Raw genomic sequence first — 21,638 nt, forward strand, 5'->3', positions numbered from 1 at the left:
AAACTTATTATCTGTGCTTGTACCAAAACTGTGGATCAGTTGTTGAATCATACAGCACAAATATTGTTTTGTTAAGCTGACAGAATTATCAGTTTTTCCTGATGAGGATGGCAGAAATCAAACGTGCAGGGAATGGGAGTAGAAAGGGATCATAGGGACTAAAGGTTTTAACATCGATGATCTGAGTGGGCACAAAGTATTCTCCTCTGTGAGGCCCGCAGAAATTGGTCTTAGAGCCATGAGACACTAAGGGAGGCCAGATAAGGAAGAGGGGACAAAGCTCCTGAAAGAGCTATTTGTAATATCTACTTCCATTTTGTCTTTATAGCATTGCTATTATGGAAAACAATGAACTAAAGGTTACAAAAAAAAACCCACCAAGAATAACAAAATCTGCTGCTGAGCCAGGTGTCTCTGGAGGATGAAGACAAGCTCTATTGCTGGTATGTTTTATGAAGTTAAAAAAGGAGGGAGAGGAAAGAGAGCCATCTGATCAAGGACTCTATGGCTACTGATAATCTGCCTGACTTTCCACAGCCAAAGGTAACCAAATAGGCTCAGCCCTTCGGTGGACAAAGAGTTGTTCTGTGCAATAAGGATACTATTACAGGCCAGTTAAGATATCTATCAAGGAGAATTATTCTTCAGTTGTAAGTATGCAAGCTTAGCACCGGAGGATTGCAGTGAGATCCTGTTTATAAACTAGTCTTTCCACCTCCCAGTGTCCCTGGAAGAACTTTAGATGCGATCATAGGATCAATGCTGGCAATTTTCAAAGTATAATGGGTAACACAGGAGGCACCTACAGATAGGAGATGGACAAATACTTCACTTTTTGATTTATACAAGAAGAACTGAAGAGAATGCAATAGGATTCCTAACAACAGTTGGGAATGAACCGATTGTTACAGTCAGATGCAACTGGAGGCACTGGTAGAGAGTAGACACTCAATAATGATAGTGCAACCAAACTCCTCTGTTCAACCCTTGTCCCCAAGAGTTAGAGTGAAACAGAGGAATCATAGACTCACAATTGAGAAGTTTACACCGGGAGTGTGAGCCTATGGCATCTCCAAAAGAAAGGGTATAGTTGTGCCCTTACATCACAAAGGAACAAATAGCAACACAAACCTTGATAAGAAACAGCAGAACAAATGTAGCAGCAATTCACACACATATACACACACAGGCTGAACTATAAGATCATTTGCAACTGGGGGTGGGGAGTGGTAGGTGGGCAAAAGGACCACCAAATGGCCTGGCAAGCATTTCAGGTTAGATTCCTAAAATGGTAATGTTCACCACGACTCTATATTCCTAGCCACCCATTGAGATGCTGAGTTCTTACTTCTGGAATGTCTTACTCCCAAGGGCTTGTTTTTAAAGGAAATATTGACAAACTATTCGGAATAGAGGCAAGGTTGATGAACAATTGAACTGAATTTGCAAGAACCAGGTATGTATCCATATAGAAAATAGGAAGGGATGTCAGTTATTTATTAGTATCAGAAGGTATGTGATAGAGAAAGAAAAGACATTTACAAGACGGCACAGATAACTTTGAAAGCATATTAATAGAGGGTAAAAATGACATCATTTTCATGAGTCCTGACCTGCCCGAGTTACACAGTGGAACCTTCTCTAAAAACAAAACCAAAGAAGAACCAATCAATAAACAAACACCCCCTCCTCCATCATTTTGGGCAAGTCTAAACACCTAAGCTACCCTTTTTTTTTCTGTTTTTGTTCTCCACCCCCACCCCCACCCTGCCCCAGGCGAATTGTTCAGCATTTTAATAAGCAAGAGTCAGGAAGGCTGTAATAGTGAGTCCCACACAGAAAAAGTGTTGGAGGCCTTATAGAGACCAATCTTTACGTCTCTTAAGATGCTTTGATTTCCTGGTCAGCTGAGCTTTCTCTGCCCTTAGGCACATACATAGATGCACAGACAAATGGGTCCCAAATGATCATATTTTTTTTTGCTGCTTATAGGTGTTGTAATAGTATACTCTTTGCCACAATATACTCTGTACTGTAGGGTATACTGCTCTGTATTCCTGGTGATTATTTAGAATATTGAAAGTAACAATATAATTACAAGGTAACCATAAGTCAATACTGTATCAATAATACACTCACCGGATGACCTGGTGGCCCCACGTCTCCTACAGCCCCAGGTAGACCTTTGGGGCCAGGTTGGCCCATCAACCCTTTGTCACCTTTTATGCCCTTGATGTGGCTTCCAGGAGGTCCAGGGGGACCTGGCTCACCTGCATTCACAAAGAGTCTGTCAGTGTTGCAAAGGGATTTCGGAGCATTCTGTGAGGCACTATCTCAAATGAAGTGTCAGTCCCACACCTTAACACTGCCTGTCTCTTGCTGCTGTGTGTGGTGCTATGGGAAAGAAAGAATAAGATCACGCCAAGGAGGTGCATGAACTTAGCAAGAGATGCTTCTCCTGAGAACTGCCTGTTAGTGCGGGGCGGGGGGGGGGGGGGGGTCTGTGCCTAAGGTTTGGTAGAAGGTCAATAAACGTAGGTCTCTCTCTTTGGGGACCATTGTTTATATCTACTAACCTTTCCCACAGATCTCTGTGCCTTAACAACCACAGCCTAACTGCAACTAACTCCAGGTGAAAAGAGTGAAGATAGGAGAAATAAAGAAGACCAGAGCAAACAAACAAAACAAAATGAAACTAAAAGGAACAAACAAGAGGTGGTAGTCCAAGGATGAAAACTTCTCTAACATCAAACCTGACTTTCATTCTGTCATTTAAAAAAAAGTAAGCTCCCTACCTGGATTTCCTCTGGAACCTGGTGGCCCTCGATTTCCTTTTCGACCAGGGATAATTGCCCCAGGTAGACCAGGTGGCCCGGGGAATCCTAGGATGCCCATGGGTCCTGGAGGCCCGGTGTCTCCCATGGTCCCCTTCTGTCCTGGGAGGCCGGGCCAGCCAGGAGCCCCCTTGTTTCCTTTGGCACCTGTGAAGAAGAAGGCTCTGTAAGTTTCCTTCATGTTCCTATAGTTGGAATAAGTTTACCATTTACCTGAATAAGTTTACCTGAAAACATTAATATATACTATTTTTTATATTAAAAGAGGCTGGAAGACAAAAAAAAACAGGTCTACAATTCTTCCTCTGACAACTGTCTGATTTTGTCAGACACTGCACAACTATAGGTTTCCTGTTGTTTTATTTTCAACATGAAATGTATCTGGTTCTAGCCCAGTTCTTTAAAGATCACAAGTGAATATCCAAACAAAAAGCAAGTGTAAATATCAGTTACAATGATTACCATCTGATGAACCTTATTTATAATGATATTATTCACTTGCTGATAATAGAGTAGAACATTAACCTAAACATCATAGTACTGATGTGGTTATTGGAAGTGTCTAGACCCGGACAAAGGAGTAACAAAGTTACATTCTGTCTTATGGTTGATTCTTCCTTATAGTTGATTCTTCCTTATAGTTGGAACATGTAGAGTGTATAAACATGGCCCCAATCATCACAGCTTAATACAAGTTGTTAATATCGTTGTTGTTGTTGTTATAGTTCCTTTGGCAGTCCTGGGGTTTGAACTCAGGGCTTTGTGCTTACGAGGCTGGCACTCTGCAACCTGAATCATACCTCTAACCTAAGTTACTAGTTGGACTCCCAGAAAACCTCTGAGAAATGGTGCTTTAAAGCATTCATGGATGAAAAGTGTTGATGAATTAAACATAATCTCTGCCTTTTGTCTATTTTTCCTAAGATAGTAAATAGCATGGAAAGAGGAGGCAAACGCAAGGGTGGGGGTGAAATTGAGAACAAGGCTGGGGGCTCAGAGGAAAGTCTTAGCATGTTACCATGTGGTAAATTCCTACTGTGGTAATGAAAACAAGATTGACGAATGATAAACCCTAACTCGATGTCTAGTCACATCCTTTGACCTTTTAATGCCTGCAGTTAATGCTTTTTATAGATAGTGTGTAGACGATGTTTTTCTCACTTCAAGCTCCATAATGCTGACTTTGCATGGGCAATGCTTCAAACACAAAAACATCTTATTTTGTGCTCATCACAATAGTATTTTTTTCTGCAGTGTGATTTCTCTCCAGGATTTGCGAGCATAAACTAATGAAATCAATTTGTTACCTTCTAAATCTCAGTGAACTCTTCAGTTATCCAAGAAGGATAGAGACACATGATTGTTTTACTTCCTTGACTTGGCTACTTACTATTTTTGAAGACTTTTTTTTTGTCCTAAGATAGGATCATTGAAATCAAGTTTTGTTTTCAAGGCAAGTGAATGCAAATATAATGTTTTCATTCTGAAGATTAAATTTTGAGCTTGGTTTAAGAATATGAACATCTCCTTTTTCCCATGAATCTAAAAGTAGACAATGGGACAGTGTAAGGCTTGTGCTCATTGGAAAAGAAGGGTCTGGAAGACGTGAGAACACAGAACTCAACTGAAAGGAAAATTGAGTAAAAAGTAGTGTGTGTGTGTGTGTGTGTGTGTGTGTGTGTGTGTGTGTGTGTGCTCGCGCGCGCGGCATTGGGAAAAGGGAGGGAGAAGAGAGGGTGATGGGATTAATGTGATCAAGGTATGAAAGCATCACAAATCCTCTATTCAATTTTTTAAATTAATGTAAAAAGTCACTAGGGAAAAAAAGCAGAGAGGAGTGCTTGTCTGATTTCATCCTTTAACTGGTGCTGGCTCTTATAACATCAGTAACGAGAGGTCTTCCCTGAGTCTAGGAATCATTGCCAGTGCATAGAACCCATGGCTGAGAAGTCTTGAGAAGATAGACATGATCTGACATTTTTCTTCTTAAGAGGCAAAGAGTTAAAAAAGAAAGCTGCTTATCTTGTAAAGCTCTGGCATGAGAAATACAGATTTGCACTCTATCAACCCAAAAAATCTTACGTAAATCCTTGGAGTAGTATATTCAGAAAATTGCCCTGTCTGAGATGGTAAAAGAGTTACTGGTTACCCTTAGTAACCAATAGCCTAAGCCACCAGCTCTGTGTGGGGTGGAATTGGATGAGTTGGTCTACTACTGTTTCTTGGAAGAGCAGGGAAGGATGCTCACTGGGAAGGCAGCAATTCTACCTCCATGCTTTTCAAAGGTGCAACTTTCCACTATGGTAACAGCAACAACAAAGCACATATACAAGAATTCTTTTCATCTTTAGAAAAGGAATTCCAAACTTGAACTATAGTGTCTAATTCATTCCCTTTGTTGTGAAACTAAACATTTTTAGTTGAATAACAAGACTATAACTATCTTATATTACCATCGGGACTTTTTTCATTTGTGATATTAAATTACTTTATAAACCAACTACAAAGAACTGGATTCTGTCCTGGGAATGTTTATCTTTAGGTCAAAGAAGAAGAACCACTTACCCTGGGCACCAGGATTCCCTCTTGGGCCTGGATAGGCCCCCAACAACCCTGAAAGAGACAATTTTAACATATGAACATCCTGTTTACTGTGCTAGATTATATATAGATATGTAACACATAGTATATATTCTATGTGCTATATATAGTATCATATACCCTAAATTTATAGTATAGTATATAACATATACTATATATTTAACATATACTATATATACCATACATGTAGTATATGTAAACATAGCATACTATATATAGCATATATATGGTGTATTATATATACATATATACGTAGTCTAGTATACTATATATACATATATACTATATATAATATATACATATATATGTAGTCTAGTATACTATATATATGTATATGTATATACGCTGTATATATGCTGTATATATATTGTATATATACATAAATGTATATATACCATATATACTATATATAGTATACTATGTATACGTATACTACATGTAAGGTATATATAGTATATAATATATATATATACTATATGTTTAGTAATAACTATAGCATATATACTATATACTACATAGGTAGTAATAACTATATATGTATTATATTATATGTATAATATAGAAGGGAAGTTTAATTATCATAACTAAGAACATGAGCCATTCTATCAGAAGAGAATCTTTAGAGCAATGAAAGAGTAAAATGTTTCTAATGTTTCTAGCCAAAACAAAATCTCTTTGGTCAGAAATAATAAGCAAATTGTACCTGTTTCTCCCTTTTCCCCAGCTGGACCAGGAATTCCATCACGTCCCTGGTTACCTCTCATCCCCACTGGTCCAGGAGATCCTGGCAATCCAGGAAGCCCTGGTAGTGGTGATGGTAGTGGTGGTGGTGGTGGTGATGGCAGTAGTGGGTATATGGATGAAAACAAAACAAATGACATTCAAAGAGAGGACTTCTCTTTCTTTTCTTTTCTTTTCTGGTCACTTGTAAGGCTCAAACTCAGGGCCTGGATGCTGTCTCTGAGCTGTTTTGCTCAAGGCTAGTGCTCTACCACTTTGGGGCACAGCTCCACTTTGGACTTTCTGGTACATAAGAATCTCATGGCTTTTCTTGCTCAGGCTGTCTTGGACCTGTGATCCTCAGATCTCAGCCTCCTGAGTAGCAGGGTTACAGGCGTGAGCCACCGACACCAAGTGAGAGGACTTACTTCTACCAATGTCCTATATGAATACCAGGGTGATCAATGTGGATTTTTGTTAAAGGCACTATTTTTCCAAAACTGCAGTTATGTGATGAGTGGTTGTCAGTGGTCAATGTATACAGATTATCATAATGAGGATAACATGTTGAGTAGGGGTTTCTACACTGGCAGGAATTAAATTAGGTAAAAGTATCTAACCCAGCTTTGTCCATGCCAAATAATGGGTTCTAGAAGCAGTGAGTGTGCAGAGATCCTAAGCTCTGGAAGAGGGGGTAGAACAAGAAGGAAGCTCAAACCTGGAGGGCCTTTGATTCCTGGGGGACCCCGGAAGCCTTTGACTCCTTTGTTCCCCAATTGGCCATCAGGGCCTCGCTTTCCTAGCAGTGAAGAGAAAGAGGGCTTGACACTGATCAGGATACAGAGTATTCATAGCCTTCTTTGTTAAATGCAACTCCTTTGGACAAACGACTTAAAGATAATCAAAAGGAAAAAAAACACCAAAAGAAGAGTGGTTGTTGTAAGAGAGACTGATACAGTTAATTCCTACTGTCATCAACTGTGTTTAAGTTGCCCTTAAGGAAACTTGTCACAGGTCAGCTCAAGCTTTTGTCTTGGCAATTTTTTGCCCAGGAGACCATGGCAGAGATAGACCTAACCATCAACACATACACTGCTCAATATTTCCTTTTTATGGGTCCATGAGGCTTGAATTCAGGGACAAATGTTGTCCTTGAGCTTTTTGCTCAAGTCTAACACTATTATCTTGAACTACAGCTCCACTTCTGGTTTTCTGGTGGTTAGTTGGAGATAAGAGTCTCACCGCTTCCTGCCTGGGTTGGGTTTCTACTGAGATCCTGAGATCTCAGCCTTCTGAGTTGCTAGGATTATAGGCAGGAACCACTGGTGCCTCCCTTGAGTCTTTTAATTAGGAGGGAACTGTAACTTTATTAAACCTTTTAGTGTTTTGATTGGAGGGTTTAAATACTATCTGTAAAAAGACCTGAAGCTGTCTTTCTTGCAATATCTAGTATATGTCTGACTCAAGCAGAAAAGGTCAGATAAGTTGATGTTAGGGAAATGAACCCTAAGATATCTATTCAAAGTTTTTTTTTCTTTCATGCGATTGTTTCTAACACATTTATAAGATTATTTCTTTGTTGCTTTGTATCTCCCTCCCCCACAGTATAACTCCTGCTTTCACTGTATTTGATGTCGGTATAATTTGTGGAGGGGACGGGGAAAAACAAATCGTTTAAATAGGGATACAGGTGGACCCATTGCAACAATGAGACGTACAAGTCATATGTTGAAAATGAACTTTACAACTTTGGTGCAGGGGGGTGGTGAGGGGATGGGGGTGAGGAGGGTTGGGTGGCAGGGGTGGAGGGAGGTTGGGATGAGAAGGGGAAACAAAGGAGGAGACTACAATGCTTGATAAGAAATGTACTCATTATCTTGCCCATGTAATTGTAACCCCTCTGTACAGTATGTTCACAATTAAAAAAAAAAAAAAAGACCTGAAGCTACAGTGTAGTCTTTTGACAGGTTTTTGTTTTGTTCTGTTTCAGTTTGCTCTTTGATTGATCAGTTACTGTGCTGAGAACCACCCTCAGTATCTTTTGACAAGCTAAGCATCCTACCAGTGAGCCATACCCTCAGCCCAGCTCTTATTCTTAACAAAACAAAAACAAAAACTTGAACTCAAATTCTAATCGAACAAGAAAGCTAAACTGGATGCCAGTGGCTCACGCCTGTAATCCTAGCTACTCAAGAGGCTGAGATCTGAGGACTGTGATTTGAAGCCAGCTGAGGCAGGAGAGTCCCTGAGACTCTCATCTCCAATAAACCACTCAGAAAAAAAAACAGAAGTGGCCTTGTGGCTCAAAGTGGTAAATGTCTAAGCCTTGAGCCAAAGTTCAAGGACAGAGCCCAGACCCAAATTTCAAACCCCAGGACCAGAAAAAAGAAAAAGCAAAAGAAAGCTAATATTTAATCCAGAAATACAGTAAGACAAAAACCAGAACCAAAGAAACTGACGTAGAATAATAAGGTTATGGGTAGGATTTGGTTGCCCCCCAATTTACATGCTGAAAATTCTAACCTCCAGGACCTCACCACACCATTTTACTGAGGGTTGAAGTTGTTAAAAATGAGATGTAACAGGCCACTTGTGTGTCCCCACTCCAATGTGAATGTGCCTTTGGAAGAAGAGATCAGGACACAGACAGACAGAGGGAAGTCAGGGAGAAGCTGGCTTTGACAAACCAGGAGAGAGGTCTAAGAAGAAGCCAGCCCTACCAGCACCTTGATTTTAGACTTCTGGTTTCCAGAATGGTAAGAAACAAATTTCAGTTGATTAGCATACCACCGCCCCCTGCCCGCCAGTCTGTAGCATTTGTTATGGAAGTGCTAGCAAACTCCTGCAGAACTGTGTCCTGGCCTTGAAGTTGTTGAGGCAGAGCTTCAGGAGTTTGGCCTAAGTCTCTGGGAAGAGGAGTGGGCCATGCTACGTATCTTGCTTTCAGAACTGCTAGGCAAACTCTTACCTGGGTGGCCAGGAACTCCAGGACTCCCAGGGGCTCCCTCAGGTCCAGCAGGCCCCGCCTGTCCAGGTGGGCCAGGTGACCCTCTTTCTCCTTTCTTTCCCATGTCACCTGGCAGTCCAGGATCCCCCTTAAATTCAGTCAAACACCTTTAAAATTCTCATATAAGCAAGACAGGGGATTAGAATTAAGTACCAACTTTTATTCTGTCATTTATCATTCATCTTAAGTGTCTGCTATGGGTCAGTCCATGAAGGATGCTGAGGAAGGATGGCTACAGGGTTTATGGGCCCCAATGCAAGATGAAGAGGCAGCTTTCTTTTTTTTTTTTTTTTTTTTTATATGGAACGCTTCACGAATTTGCATGTCATCCTTGCGCAGGGGCCATGCTGCTAATCTTCTCTGTATCGTTCCAATTTTAGTATATGTGTTGCCGAAGCGAACACAGAGGCAGCTTTCTTTGGAACATTTTTAAAGGTTTCCATGAGGATAAGAGCAAAGCATTAAACCAAGCAGAGTGCTTAGCATAGGAGTTTCGTGATATACAGGCTTCTTGCCCAAGAAGCCTACACACGTCACATACAGGACCTATACAACATATGTATGCGATATCTATAGACTCTGCCCTCCTGGGGCTTCAGAGACCACTGGAAAATTAGATATTAAATACACAAATGTATAATCATACATATAAATAGTTAAATTATAACTATAAATTATACATTTATGCTTTACATGTAAAGTATAAATATATAATTATAAGCTATAAATATACATCTAATTATAAATAATAAATATATAATGATAAATAGTTACAAATAGTTTATAATTATAAATTATAAACTGGAGACAGGAAATATTTAGATCAAAAGTACATGTGTCCTATAAGTACTATACAGGTAGATGTAACTTTGTATGCTGATTGCATGTTAAATTATTATTTTTTATTTTAATTTTGTGTATATTTTATCCTTTGAAAAAATTGTTATTGTAAAGGTGATGTACAGAAGGGTTACAATTACATAAATCAGGTCCTTTTGGTAATTTAATCATCACCAAATCTCAGTTTCAGATTTATGGTAAATCAGAACATATGGATTTAATGATAACATGACAATTTCATTGATTAAAATAAACAATTGTGTTTCTATGGTTTGTTAACATGATAAAGCTACCTCATTTTGTGTCCAATGAACGGTTATAAACGTTCTTTCTATTTGTTGCCTATGACACCTCAAACTTAAATGGAACTACTAATTAACTGACCATGAATAAAGTCAAATAGAATTCTTCACTGAGAAAATATCTCACTGGAAAGAGTCTCTTGGTTTTCTGAGAACATAATCCAAGTAGAAAGTAGAAAATGGTCTGCCTACCATGTAATAAAGCATATTTGTAAGGGGTTTCTTCAATAGTTAAAATTTTTCTTTCTTGTTTTGATAATTACTACTAGAAAATGTAGAAACATTTTTTAAAAAAGTGGTGTTTACTACTTTAAAAGAAGAGGAGGGTTTGTTGAGTAGTAACTTGAATGTTAAAATAGCCAATGAAAAATATAGATTCTTCCTCCAAAAATTTGTACCCAGACATTTTGTGTTCAATTTCGGAGGTTGGTGGGTTTCTTGAGATAGTATAATTTTCTTTGGGGGCCATGAAATCTCATGTTAAGAAGCTCTGCTTATGGAAATTTCCATTGATTATTCTATTCTGGGCTAGCTGTGTGAGTCTAAGTGGTGTTGTCAGAAAGGCCAGAAGGAAATAAATGTATAAAAAGTAACCAAGCTCCACTGAAGCATTTAATTGCTCTTTCACACAATATATTTCCAAAGACTCTGGCACTCCATCTTGAAGTGACAGGACAAGCGCTTGGAAGGAACATTGAAACAAGTCATAAATACTGTCTGGTAGAATGAAAATGTTGAAAGCTCCAAACTAAAAAAGATGCATGCATCTTAAGATTTTGTTTGCTTTTTAAAAAAATGATGCTGTAAAGTTATTCTGCTTTATATTTTTATTATGCCTTATTAAGACAAAGAGGTGTGTGTGTGTGTGTGTGTGTAGTTGAATTCTAGGCTTCAGATCAAGGCTGGCACTCAACCTCTTGAGCCACACCTCCACTTTGGATTTTTCGCTAATTAATTAGAGATAAGAATCTTTCCATTTTATCTGTCTGGGCTGGCTTCCAACCTTGATTCTCAGCCTCCTCCATAGCTAGGATTATAAGCATCAGCTAAGAAATGTCTTTTCAATTATACAACATTACAACTTGGTGTGAGATGAATCCACAACAAAGACCGGTCAGTGTGGATAACCAAGAAAAAGCTGTTATGTCAAGCAGGGTAGGCCTGTAACCACTGCCCCACATTTGAACTGAGGGATAGAGAAAGAGTTGCATTGATGTTCCCTGAGAGATCCTTTGATGGATAAAACAGGCTGTCCAAAGTTGACAGCTATGAGAAACAAACAATCAAGAATGCATTACACACATGCGTGTACACACACAGACACACACACACTTCTAAATAAATGAAAGCAGAGTAATATTTTCAATTTTGTCTGCACTGACTCTACATCATATTTTCAAACTCCCCACCCCTCACCAAAACATAACCACGTCAATGGCTTATATACCGTTGGTCCTGGCGGGCCTGGCCTTGCTCCTTCTGAATAGCCTGGCTCTCCCTTTTCTCCTTGAAGCCCAGGAACCCCAGGGAGGCCAGGTCTTCCAGCTAGACCTGGGAGTCCTCTGGTTCCTTGTTTTCCTTTAGAACCTGAAATTAGGAAACCCATCAGCAAAGATGCGTACCTAAATGTGGGACTCTTGAGCATTCTACTTGACATTTGCATGAACCATTCTCTCAAGTTTTTCTTTCAAAAGTCACAAATGCATTGTCATTATAAATAACGATTATTAAACAGCATATTTTTAAAATTCTCACTCATGTTCTATCTGTATACAGCACTGCTATCTAAATGCCAATCTAGTTGTCTTACATCAACTATGTACAACATGCAGCATCGAAAATCTACCATCACGACCTGTAACCACAGGGAACTTAACAAATTACCTGGTACACCCATGTTCCCCATGCCGCCCGCCATGCCAGGTGGTCCTGCTTCTCCAGGATTCCCAGTTCTCCCCAAATCTCCTCTCGGGCCTTGAGAACAAATCAAGAGTCAGAGGCTTTGCAATGTTCTTGGGCACAGTAGGTATTCAATAAGTTGCTTGCAGAATGAATGAATGGAGAACAGCGAGGCTAGTGGGTTTAGGTACTCAGCTCTCCTTTTGCCATCAAATAAGTTGAAAACTGAGGCCTTAGAAGAAGTATAACTAGAGACAGCTAGATCCTCCTAAAGGTGGCCTGGATTTCATGGCATCCGGGTCATCCTAAGACCAATGCCAGCAAGAAAGTTCTGTCCTCCTAAGATTATAGAGTAGTACATTTCCAACAGCATACTGAGGTCCTACTGCCAATGTAATCTATTTTACTGGGGTGATTAGGGACACTACTTTAATAGTTTAAAAAATTACTTTGAACTCTCTGTACCTTGTCGAAAAATAAACACAGAAAACAAAAACCTCTAGACTATTAGTTGTACCTCTACAATATGATGATAAATGATCATTTATAACAGAGTAACCATTTCCTATTTGAAAACAAAACTTCAAGCAGTGACATAGAACTGTGTATTGCATAGTATCTTTTAGGTGACAGGTGATCTTTTGCATTTTGGTTGAATGTGGAAGCAAATTTCTGCTGGAACACTAATGGAATTACTTACGTTGACTATACTAAATCTAGAAACAACTTTGATTACACTTAAATGGAGGAAAAACTTGAGTTATGGCCTGGGTGATACCTGGTGGTCCTGGTGGTCCAGTGGGTCCTGGGAGACCCTGTAAGCCTGGCAAGCCCGGAGTGCCTCTGTTTCCTTTCTCACCTGGATTCCCTGTAAATCCTAAAGAAAGACCAGATATTAAAAATACAGGTTATAGCCGGACATTGGTGGCTCACACTTGTAATCCTAGCTACTCAGGAGGCTGACATCTGAGGATCACGGTTCAAAGCCATTCTGAGTGGGAAACTCCATGAGATCCTTATCTCCAATAAACCACTCAGAAAACCAGAAGTGGCACAGTGGCTCAAGTGGTAGAGCACTTGCCTTCAGCTGAAGAATTGAGGGACAGCGTCCAGGCCCAGAGTTCAAGCCCCATGACCAACCAAAAAAAATTATAATAATAAAATAAAAAAATACAGGTTAGAATTTTATCTGATTCATCCCTATTTAGGTTTACATTCATGGAACTATTATTGTAATAGAATGTCACAAATTTATTAAGATCATGGAGACATTAGCTATTTTTTAAAAGGAAGATTAAATGAGATAATACGTATAAAACCTTGGCACAGCATCTGTCATCTGGTAGCTCTCAGTTTACACTAGCAATTATGATAATACACATGTTAAAATAACATTTTAAGACTTGGTGATCTAAATGCCTCTTTTTCCTAAAGTGGAATGCTATCTCTTCTCATTACATGATAGTCATCTAAACAATTACATTCTCAACCCATTTGTTAAAATTATTATTGGGTAAGTGAAAAAATATTATTGAGTAAGTAATGGATTAAGTGAAAGGCTGTACCTAGAATCACCGTCAATCAGTGACAGTGCTGGATTGAACAGTTCTTCATGGCTGGAAAGATCATTAGCCTCCCAGAACACCATTCAAGCATATATATATATGTATGTATGTATATATGTATGTATATATGTATGTGTATATATGTATATATGTGTGTATATATGTATATAGGAGTATATACATATATATGAGCTTTTATTCTCCTTCCCTTTGATACTCATTGAATACCCTTTACCTACTAAATAAACTACAAGCTTCCTTAATCATCTGCAGCATCCTACACACTACCCATGGCCTGGTTTTGTGCCTTTTCTCACACATCCTTATTTTCTCTTGGCTATTTTCCTGATCACAAACTCATTCACTCATTGACATATGGATTGTGTCTCTAATTAATAGACAGGTCTTGTTGTGCTGTGTTCTGGAAATAAAAGTAATTGTTTTCCCTTTCCCAAGTTTTTAGTGTTTAGTTGGGGAAATGGCCAAGTAAATGAGCAATTACCACCCAGTGAGATAAATTCTGTATGGAGTTGGGCACAATATGTTACTGGAAAGAATTTGTGGAAAAGGGAACTAATGTTTAGCTCATTCCTGAAGACCAAATGAGAGCTAATTGGGTGAGGAAAGCAGGGATGAGTAGAATGCCAGGCAAGAAATAGCCTAGGAATACCAAAGGAGTGGTGACTAGCAGAAGGTAAAGTTGCTGTGTTTTGTTCCTCTGTTTTTGTTTTTATTTCCACTTACATCATTTATCACAATATAAAAATACACATTGTTTAATGTGTTTATTTGCTGTAGCCTGCAGGCCAAATCTGGGCTTGGTTTTGTATGGCTTAAGAGCTGCCGGTATATTTTTCATTGTTAAAGGTTATACAAACCAAACCCAAACAAAACCAAAGAAAAATATGCAACAGGGACCATATGTGGCCCACAAGGTCTAACTAAGACAGTTACCACTTGGTCTATATAGAAGGTGTTTAGCACCCATTCATGTTTCTTTCTGTGCTTTTGGCCTGCAAGAGCCCTTTTTTTTGCCTTATGTAAGTACAGATAAGATATTCATATTTTTTTCTAAAATGTTTCCAACCCTCCCCAGATAGTGTACAATAGTTTTAGTAAGTAATATCTATGCAGGCGATTTGTGAAAATTAGAGATGTCTTCCTTTCTTGTTCTTTTTCTCTTTTTTCTCTTCCTCCCTCCCTTCTTCCTTTCTTTCCTCTCTTCCTTCCTCACTTCCTTCCTCTTTTTCCTTCCTTCCCTCCATCTCTACCTTTCTTGCTACTTGCTTGCTTAACTCAGCTTAGCATAGTTTAGCATGGTGTAGCACAGTTTAGATCAGGTCTACCTGAATGTGCGTTCCATTTCATTGCACAATGAAAGCAGACAAAAATATCACAAGTCGTTTAAATAAGGATACAGGTGGACCCGTTGCAACAATGAGAAGTACAAGTTGTCATGTCGAAAACGAACTTTACAACTTTGGTGGTGGGGGAGGGGAGGTTTGGGTGGGGGGGAAAGGGAGGGTTGGGAAGGGGAAACAAAGGAGGAGGCTACAATGCTTGATAAGAAATGTACTCATTATCTTGCCCATCTAATTGTAATCCCTCTGTACAGTATTTTCACAATAAAAAATAAATAAAAATTTTAAAAAATCACCAGAATTAGCTGATCCTCTTTATAGCAGGTTAAATGAGAATGAAATGGAAGGCTTTTGCATTTCAGCTTTCCACTAAGCAAAAGGAGTACTTCCTATAAATTGATTTTTTCCCCCAATGATTTTCCATTGCCTCAACTGGCAAATTAGTTGGACTGGATCCCTTTTGAATTTATCAGTTATCACTTTTAGGAAGTCTTTTCTAATCCTGAAAAGTGTTGCTCAGTCTTTTTTCTGCTTGTCTTTCTAGCATGATCTGTGTACGTTTTTGTGTGTATTGGTGTTAAGATTTTGAGCTCACACTTGTCAAGCAAGCATGTTACCAGCTGAGCCACTATTCAGTTATTTTCAGATAGCTTTTGCTGGGGCTGGCCTCTAACCTTGATCCTCCTACCCATACTTCTTGTATAGCTGGAATTGCATGTGTAAGCAGTCATGCCTAACCCTGTACACACTTCTCTTGGATTATAAATCCTGTGTGTCAAGAATATCAATATTTGTTGAATACAATTCCTCAAAATGGATCACAAATTCCCAAAGACATGATCTGTCTTTGTAACCACAGGATATTTTTCTTTCATTTCTTCCATGATAGGACAGTTTGATCTGTAGAGGAAACGTCTTGACCTACAACTCTGATTTTCTAGTTTCTTAGGGTTAAATTTTATTAAGGGCACTCCAAAAGAAGTTGGATTGAAACTTGGTTTTATAGTGGTTGTAGCTATATTACTCATATAACAGAAGTAGCCACAGAAAGAAACCACTCAAATAACTATAAGTAATTTGAATGGATTGAATTTTCCTAATATCCATGCCTAACAATGGCAATTTTGAAGGATTATATTTTCAAGAAAACTTTTTTGCTCATTATTCTCCAAAGATTTTGAGCAGTTTTTGGAAGTAGTCAGAAAAATTTATCTTGATATTACAGACAGATTAGAGTATAAGACAGAGATTTTCATTTCTACTAGAGAAGTTTCTTGAATGTGGAATTTTAAAAATGGCTTTCATTTTTTTCCCCAGACTAAGCCAAAGGAAAGCTTTGAGGCTTAAGATTAAACATTTGGTTATTGACAGTTTAAATACAGAAGATGAGAATATGAAATTAATTTAGAAATAAAGTGATGAAACATATTATTATTGATGCTCAGTCTCCAACTGCTGTGTTTTGGGCAGGTTGACTAGACATGATTCTCCAGGTCCTTATTTGTCGATGAAATGGATTTGCCTGGATGCTTGCTTAGCCCCAGAAACAAGCTCTGAAGTTCTAAATGTAAACCCCCAAAAGTTTTTGTTTTTTGTTTTTTACCTTTGAGGCCTGGTTCTCCTTTGTCCCCCTTTAACTGGGTTATGCGAGAGGGCCCAGGGATTCCTTTTTCTCCTTGTTCCCCTTTGGCTCCTGGGGGTCCTCTTGTGCCTTTCATTCCTGGAGTTCCAAGGCTGCCTAACAGGTAGAAGTAACAGCATCAGGTCCTTCATTCTCTATGGGGTTCATAAAGATTTAGAAATCAACAGTGTCCAGTAAAATAGAACCAGAAAAGTTAACAGTGCTGAGTGACTGACAGTTTCCCTGAACAGACAATCATGAAAGCAGTGATCTAAACCCATTCTCTAAGGGAGAAAAAAGGATCCGTTCACATGGGAAGATAGGATCCATTCACACAAGGAAAAGAAATGTAGAAAACAGAAAATGGAAGGTGTTCTCTGAGAACTAACCTTCCCTCCCTGCCCCACCCCCTCTCCAGGAATGAAATGTGACTCATTCTGCTGCTGAATAAATGGACATACCTATACCGACTGGTGTTTGGGAAGACTTGTCCCTTACCCTTTTGCCCGGGTGAGCCTGGCTCCCCAGGAGGCCCAGGAAGGCCAATGGTCCCAGGATAGCCCATCATCCCAACCGTGCCTCTTTCACCTGCGGAAACAAATGAGCACAAACAGCGCATATTGTGTAGAAGAAAAGTAAGTCCTACACAAGTCAAGAAAGTAATAGGAATTCCATAAAACCAAAATAAGTTATCCTCTGGCTGAGAGTTGAAGGAATGGTTTCTTAAATAGGAAAATGGCCCTGATTGTCTAGGAGGTCTGTCAGTCAGTGGTCTTTGTTATCTCCTTGGTGGGAAGGCCGTGGAAACATCGAGAACTGAGTACACTGAGGCTCCGGCGTATTCCCTCTTACCTTCTGACCAACGGCTTCCTAGTGTATCTCTTTAGTTTGTTTTTTTCATTGCACTTGTCTCTAGTTGGATTTAGTGTTTAAATATATCTGTTATTGCTCCTATACAAGGAAGGGAGCATGGTTATCTACTGGTGAATCTCCAAGGCTAGCATAATATATGAGTAACTCAATGATAGTAATTACCGAAGGATAATTTGCTAATTAGATTTTTATCCCATGCTCTAGTCTTCAGTGAGCAGATTCAATGAAGAAGCAAAACATCCTCCCCAAATACATGAACTGTACAATAGCCATGAAATGAAAAGCATGAGAAGAAACTGTTATAAACAACTCAGTGGCAACAAGTTAGACGTAGACAAAATGGATAATTTCCAAAAGCAACATAGATTACCAAAGCTGACATAAAAAGAAGGGGAAAATCTGAAGAAAATCTGTTATAGAAACAAGTGAAAAGAGTGGCTTGACACTTAGAAGATTGTCCTTGAAGAGACGTCCACACTGGAAGATTCTACCAAATGTGTAAGGAGTGAAGAGTCTTTATAAACTCAGGAACCAGAAGAGGAAGAAACACCTCCCAGATTTTTTTTTTGCCAGCCCTGGGGCTTGAACTCAGGGCCTGAACACTGTCCTTGAGCTTCTTTTGCTCAAGGCTGTAACTGTATGACTTGAGCCACAGACCCACTTCTGGCCTTTTCTGTTTACGTGGTACTGAGGAATCGAACCCAGGGTTTGATGCATTCTACTACTAAGCCACATTCCCCAGCCCTCCAGATTGTTTTATAAGAGCAATATTGATACCAAAACCAGACCACTGATGTCCCCCCTGTACTGCTTCCAAAACAAGAGACATCACAAGAACAGAAACTACCCACCAACTACCCACAAACTACTAGCAAGGATAATACCATAATATTTAAGGTATTACACAGAATAAAAAAAAAGCCCTAGCTGGGTAACTGTGAAATATGGTCACCTTGCTGCTACCATTCTGCTGCCCCTGAACCCCTTACAAGTACTTCAGAGGGAACAAGTTATACTAACTGAAGGAAAATCATAGAATCAAAAGGTTATATAATTCTAGGGGCTACCTGAAGGGGGAAATGTGGGAGGAGATATGAGAAGAAGAAAAAAAAAGTGAGGGAAGGGATGACGTTGTCCAAAAAGAAATGTACTCATTACCTGACTTGTGTAACTGCAGTGATCTTTTTTTAATTAAAAGGATACCTGGGAGTCCTGAAGGTCCTGGGGCACCTGGACGTCCTTTCTGGCCTGGTGGTCCCATCTCCCCCTGGCGACCTGGCACTCCGGGAGGTCCAGGTTCTCCCGGGGCTCCTGACCTATCCAAGCCCGGAATGCCCGGGTCTCCCTTTGGTCCCGGTTCACCTCTTTGACCTAAATGCAGGAATAAATGCAGGAATGAATTAAACAGCGTACCTACAGGCATGTTCTGGAACAGTGTATCATGGCTATGGCTCAATCTTTCAATTCTTTTTTTTTTTTTCTGCTATGTGGTGCTGAGGAATCGAACCTAGGGCCTCATGCATGCAAGGCAAGCACTTTACCACTGAGCCACCTTCCCAGCCCCTCAATCTTTCAATTGTTAAGAGCTTCTGTGGAGCCAAGCCACCAGATACTTTATGAAACCACAGTGCCACTAAAGCAGTAAGGTTTGCCCAAGAGGTTGTGAACATCTAAAGTACGATACCCCACAGATACTAACTTTCTTTTATGTTTCCTATGAAGCAATCAACTTACTGATTTTAGTTTCTAACTTGTCAAATTGATACCTTCTTTATTTTTATTGTTATTTTTTGTCCGTCATGGGGCTTGAACTCTGGGCTTGGGCGCTGTCTTTCAGCTCTTCAGCTCAAGGCAAGCGCTCTACCACTTGAGCTACAGTGCCACTTCTGGTTTCTAGTGGTTTATTGGAGATAGGAGTCTCACGGTCTTTCCTGCCCTGGCTGGCTTTGAACCACGATCCTCAGATCTCAGCCTCCTGAGTAGCTAGGATTACAGGCGTGAGCCACCGGTGCCCAGCTCTTTCTTTATTTTACTAAGAAAAAAATGATCAGTTCAATATTCTTAGGGAGGTATTGAAAGCAGTCTCTGAGATGTTAGGCATGTAAGTAAATAATTATGTATGTATGTAACTATGTATCCATCCATCCATCCATCCTGTCTTCAGTGTTCATATTTCTTTACATGAAAGATACAAGCCAACTCATTATAAGAACTTCTGGCCTCTCCCTCTGCAGAAGTGCATGCTGCTATACACAAGTCCATAACAACAAGGCTTGTATTGCTCTCTGAGGAGCAGACATGATTGGTTGTTGGATGATTTGCTGTTGGATGATTCCCATGTTAAATAGCAAAGTGCAGAGCCGGAGCCTCACCTCACCTTCCCACCTCCTTCCTGGTTTGCAATCTCTCCTCTTACCTGGCTGTCCTTGCAGTCCATTTAAGCCGGGAAGGCCTGGAATGCCCCTGGGTCCCTCTAAGCACTTTCCTGGGGGTCCTTTTTCTCCAGGTGGTCCGGCCCGCCCCGGATCTCCTGCAACAGCATGTCCAAGACAATGCTCAGTTGTCCTAGTATGGTCCTAATATGGCTAGCATGGCCCCTCCCTAAGGCACAGCTAACTTCAGTACTACTCATGCGACTCTTATAGAGGACATTCATGAAAAAGGAAACAAGGGTGGAAGGGAGAAGAAAAGGAGGAAGAAAAGGAGGGCAGCCACATTTAATGGGAAAATAGGCTTTGCAGATCCTAATACATTGAACTAAAACCTTTTTTTTCTTTAAGATTTCTTCACCCTAGAGCATCTATGTATTCAGCATGCTGCATTTCCACTGAGCTCACAGTGGACAAACGTAGTCGGCTATTGTACCTCGAGGTCCATCCAGCCCATCTTTTCCTGGAAGTCCAGGGACGCCAGGAAGTCCAGGGAGTCCAATTTCTCCATTTTCCCCAGAATTGCCTCTTTCTCCTGGAAAACCTGGTTTTCCTGGTTCTCCAGGCCTGGCTAGAGCTGGTTCCCCCTACACGCAGCACAGAAATGACATTAGTTTTACCATAGGATGCTTCCAAACCCTCAGAGAGATCAGCCGGTCTGTGGGGCTCTTTACTTGGAAATAACCCTTGGTTATGGATGATCTAATTCCCACCCCCCACATACACACACACAGCCACCACCATAAAAAGTTTTTTCCTTTTGAATTCTAGTTTCTGACTTGCTATACAATTACACTGAATGATGCTCCAAGGTATAGAGCTCTAGGCTTTGAGAAGACTGTGGGATTCACTGTAAACAGAAATCTGGAGAGCTTTCCTTTGGATGGTTTTTCTCATTGCTATGCACATTTCTTTTTAGAGTTCTCTCCTTTAAAAAAATTTTTTTTTTTGTTGGTTGTGGGGCTTGAACTCTGGGTGTGGGCACTGTCCCTCAGCTCTTCATCTAAAGGCTAGAGCTCTACCACTTCAGCCATAGTGCCACTTCTGGTTTTCTGGTGGTTAATTGGAGATAACAGTCTCATGGACTTTCCTGCTTGGGCTGCCTTTGAACTGTGATCTTCAGATCTCAGCCTTCTGAGTAGCTAGGATTACAGGTGTGAGCCATGGTGCCAGGCTAGAATTCTCTCCTTTTATGTACTCAATGTTTATGATGCCATTGAGAAAGGAACATAGATATAAAGCTAGTTTCCTTTCTAAAAAGGAAGATGATATGGAAAAATAGTATCTTCATCACTTACAAATAATCCAATAGTTTTTCCCAAGCCCAGAGTGGTGTCCCTAGCAGGAGCTTCCTGACTGGTGGTTGTATTACCCTTTCCTCTCACCCAAATCAGTCTGAATGTTCGTTTTTGCAGACCTTGGCTCCTGGGAAGCCTGGATCTCCAGGAAACCCAGGTTCTCCCATTTTCCCAGGGTAACCTGGGGGTCCTTTAGCTCCTAGCAAGCCTCGATCTCCTACAGGGAAAAACAAACGGAAAATGGAAGGTTACTTTTAATGAAAGATTCTGAGCAATACTTCTTATTTC

The 21,638-nt window shown here is 40.0% G+C and overlaps 1 protein-coding gene and 1 non-coding gene across 2 annotated transcripts in view; both read right to left on the reverse strand.

Moving 5' to 3' along the window:
• Col4a3 (collagen type IV alpha 3 chain) overlaps positions 1–21,638 on the reverse strand; it is a 140,367-nt gene that overhangs the window by 14,712 nt on the left and 104,017 nt on the right. Inside the window, exons 29-43 of the mRNA XM_042679024.1 lie at positions 21,470–21,567; positions 20,489–20,639; positions 20,040–20,153; positions 18,827–18,994; positions 17,249–17,338; positions 16,733–16,867; positions 12,982–13,080; positions 12,189–12,278; positions 11,752–11,891; positions 9,124–9,250; positions 6,874–6,954; positions 6,139–6,237; positions 5,400–5,447; positions 2,796–2,981; positions 2,140–2,270 (exon numbers count right to left, since the gene is read on the reverse strand). Of these exons, the coding sequence (XP_042534958.1) occupies positions 2,140–2,270; positions 2,796–2,981; positions 5,400–5,447; positions 6,139–6,237; positions 6,874–6,954; positions 9,124–9,250; positions 11,752–11,891; positions 12,189–12,278; positions 12,982–13,080; positions 16,733–16,867; positions 17,249–17,338; positions 18,827–18,994; positions 20,040–20,153; positions 20,489–20,639; positions 21,470–21,567 (1,757 nt within the window). The remainder of the gene's footprint in view (positions 1–2,139; positions 2,271–2,795; positions 2,982–5,399; positions 5,448–6,138; positions 6,238–6,873; positions 6,955–9,123; positions 9,251–11,751; positions 11,892–12,188; positions 12,279–12,981; positions 13,081–16,732; positions 16,868–17,248; positions 17,339–18,826; positions 18,995–20,039; positions 20,154–20,488; positions 20,640–21,469; positions 21,568–21,638) is intronic.
• Positions 9,457–9,566, reverse strand: LOC122107583. The gene has a single exon (XR_006147370.1). It is a non-coding gene; the product is annotated as a U6 spliceosomal RNA (small nuclear RNA).

The sequence above is a fragment of the Dipodomys spectabilis genome, unplaced genomic scaffold (assembly GCF_019054845.1).
Source record: "Dipodomys spectabilis isolate Male_0828 unplaced genomic scaffold, ASM1905484v1 ptg000051l, whole genome shotgun sequence".
In the NCBI taxonomy this organism is placed as follows: Eukaryota; Metazoa; Chordata; class Mammalia; order Rodentia; family Heteromyidae; genus Dipodomys; species Dipodomys spectabilis.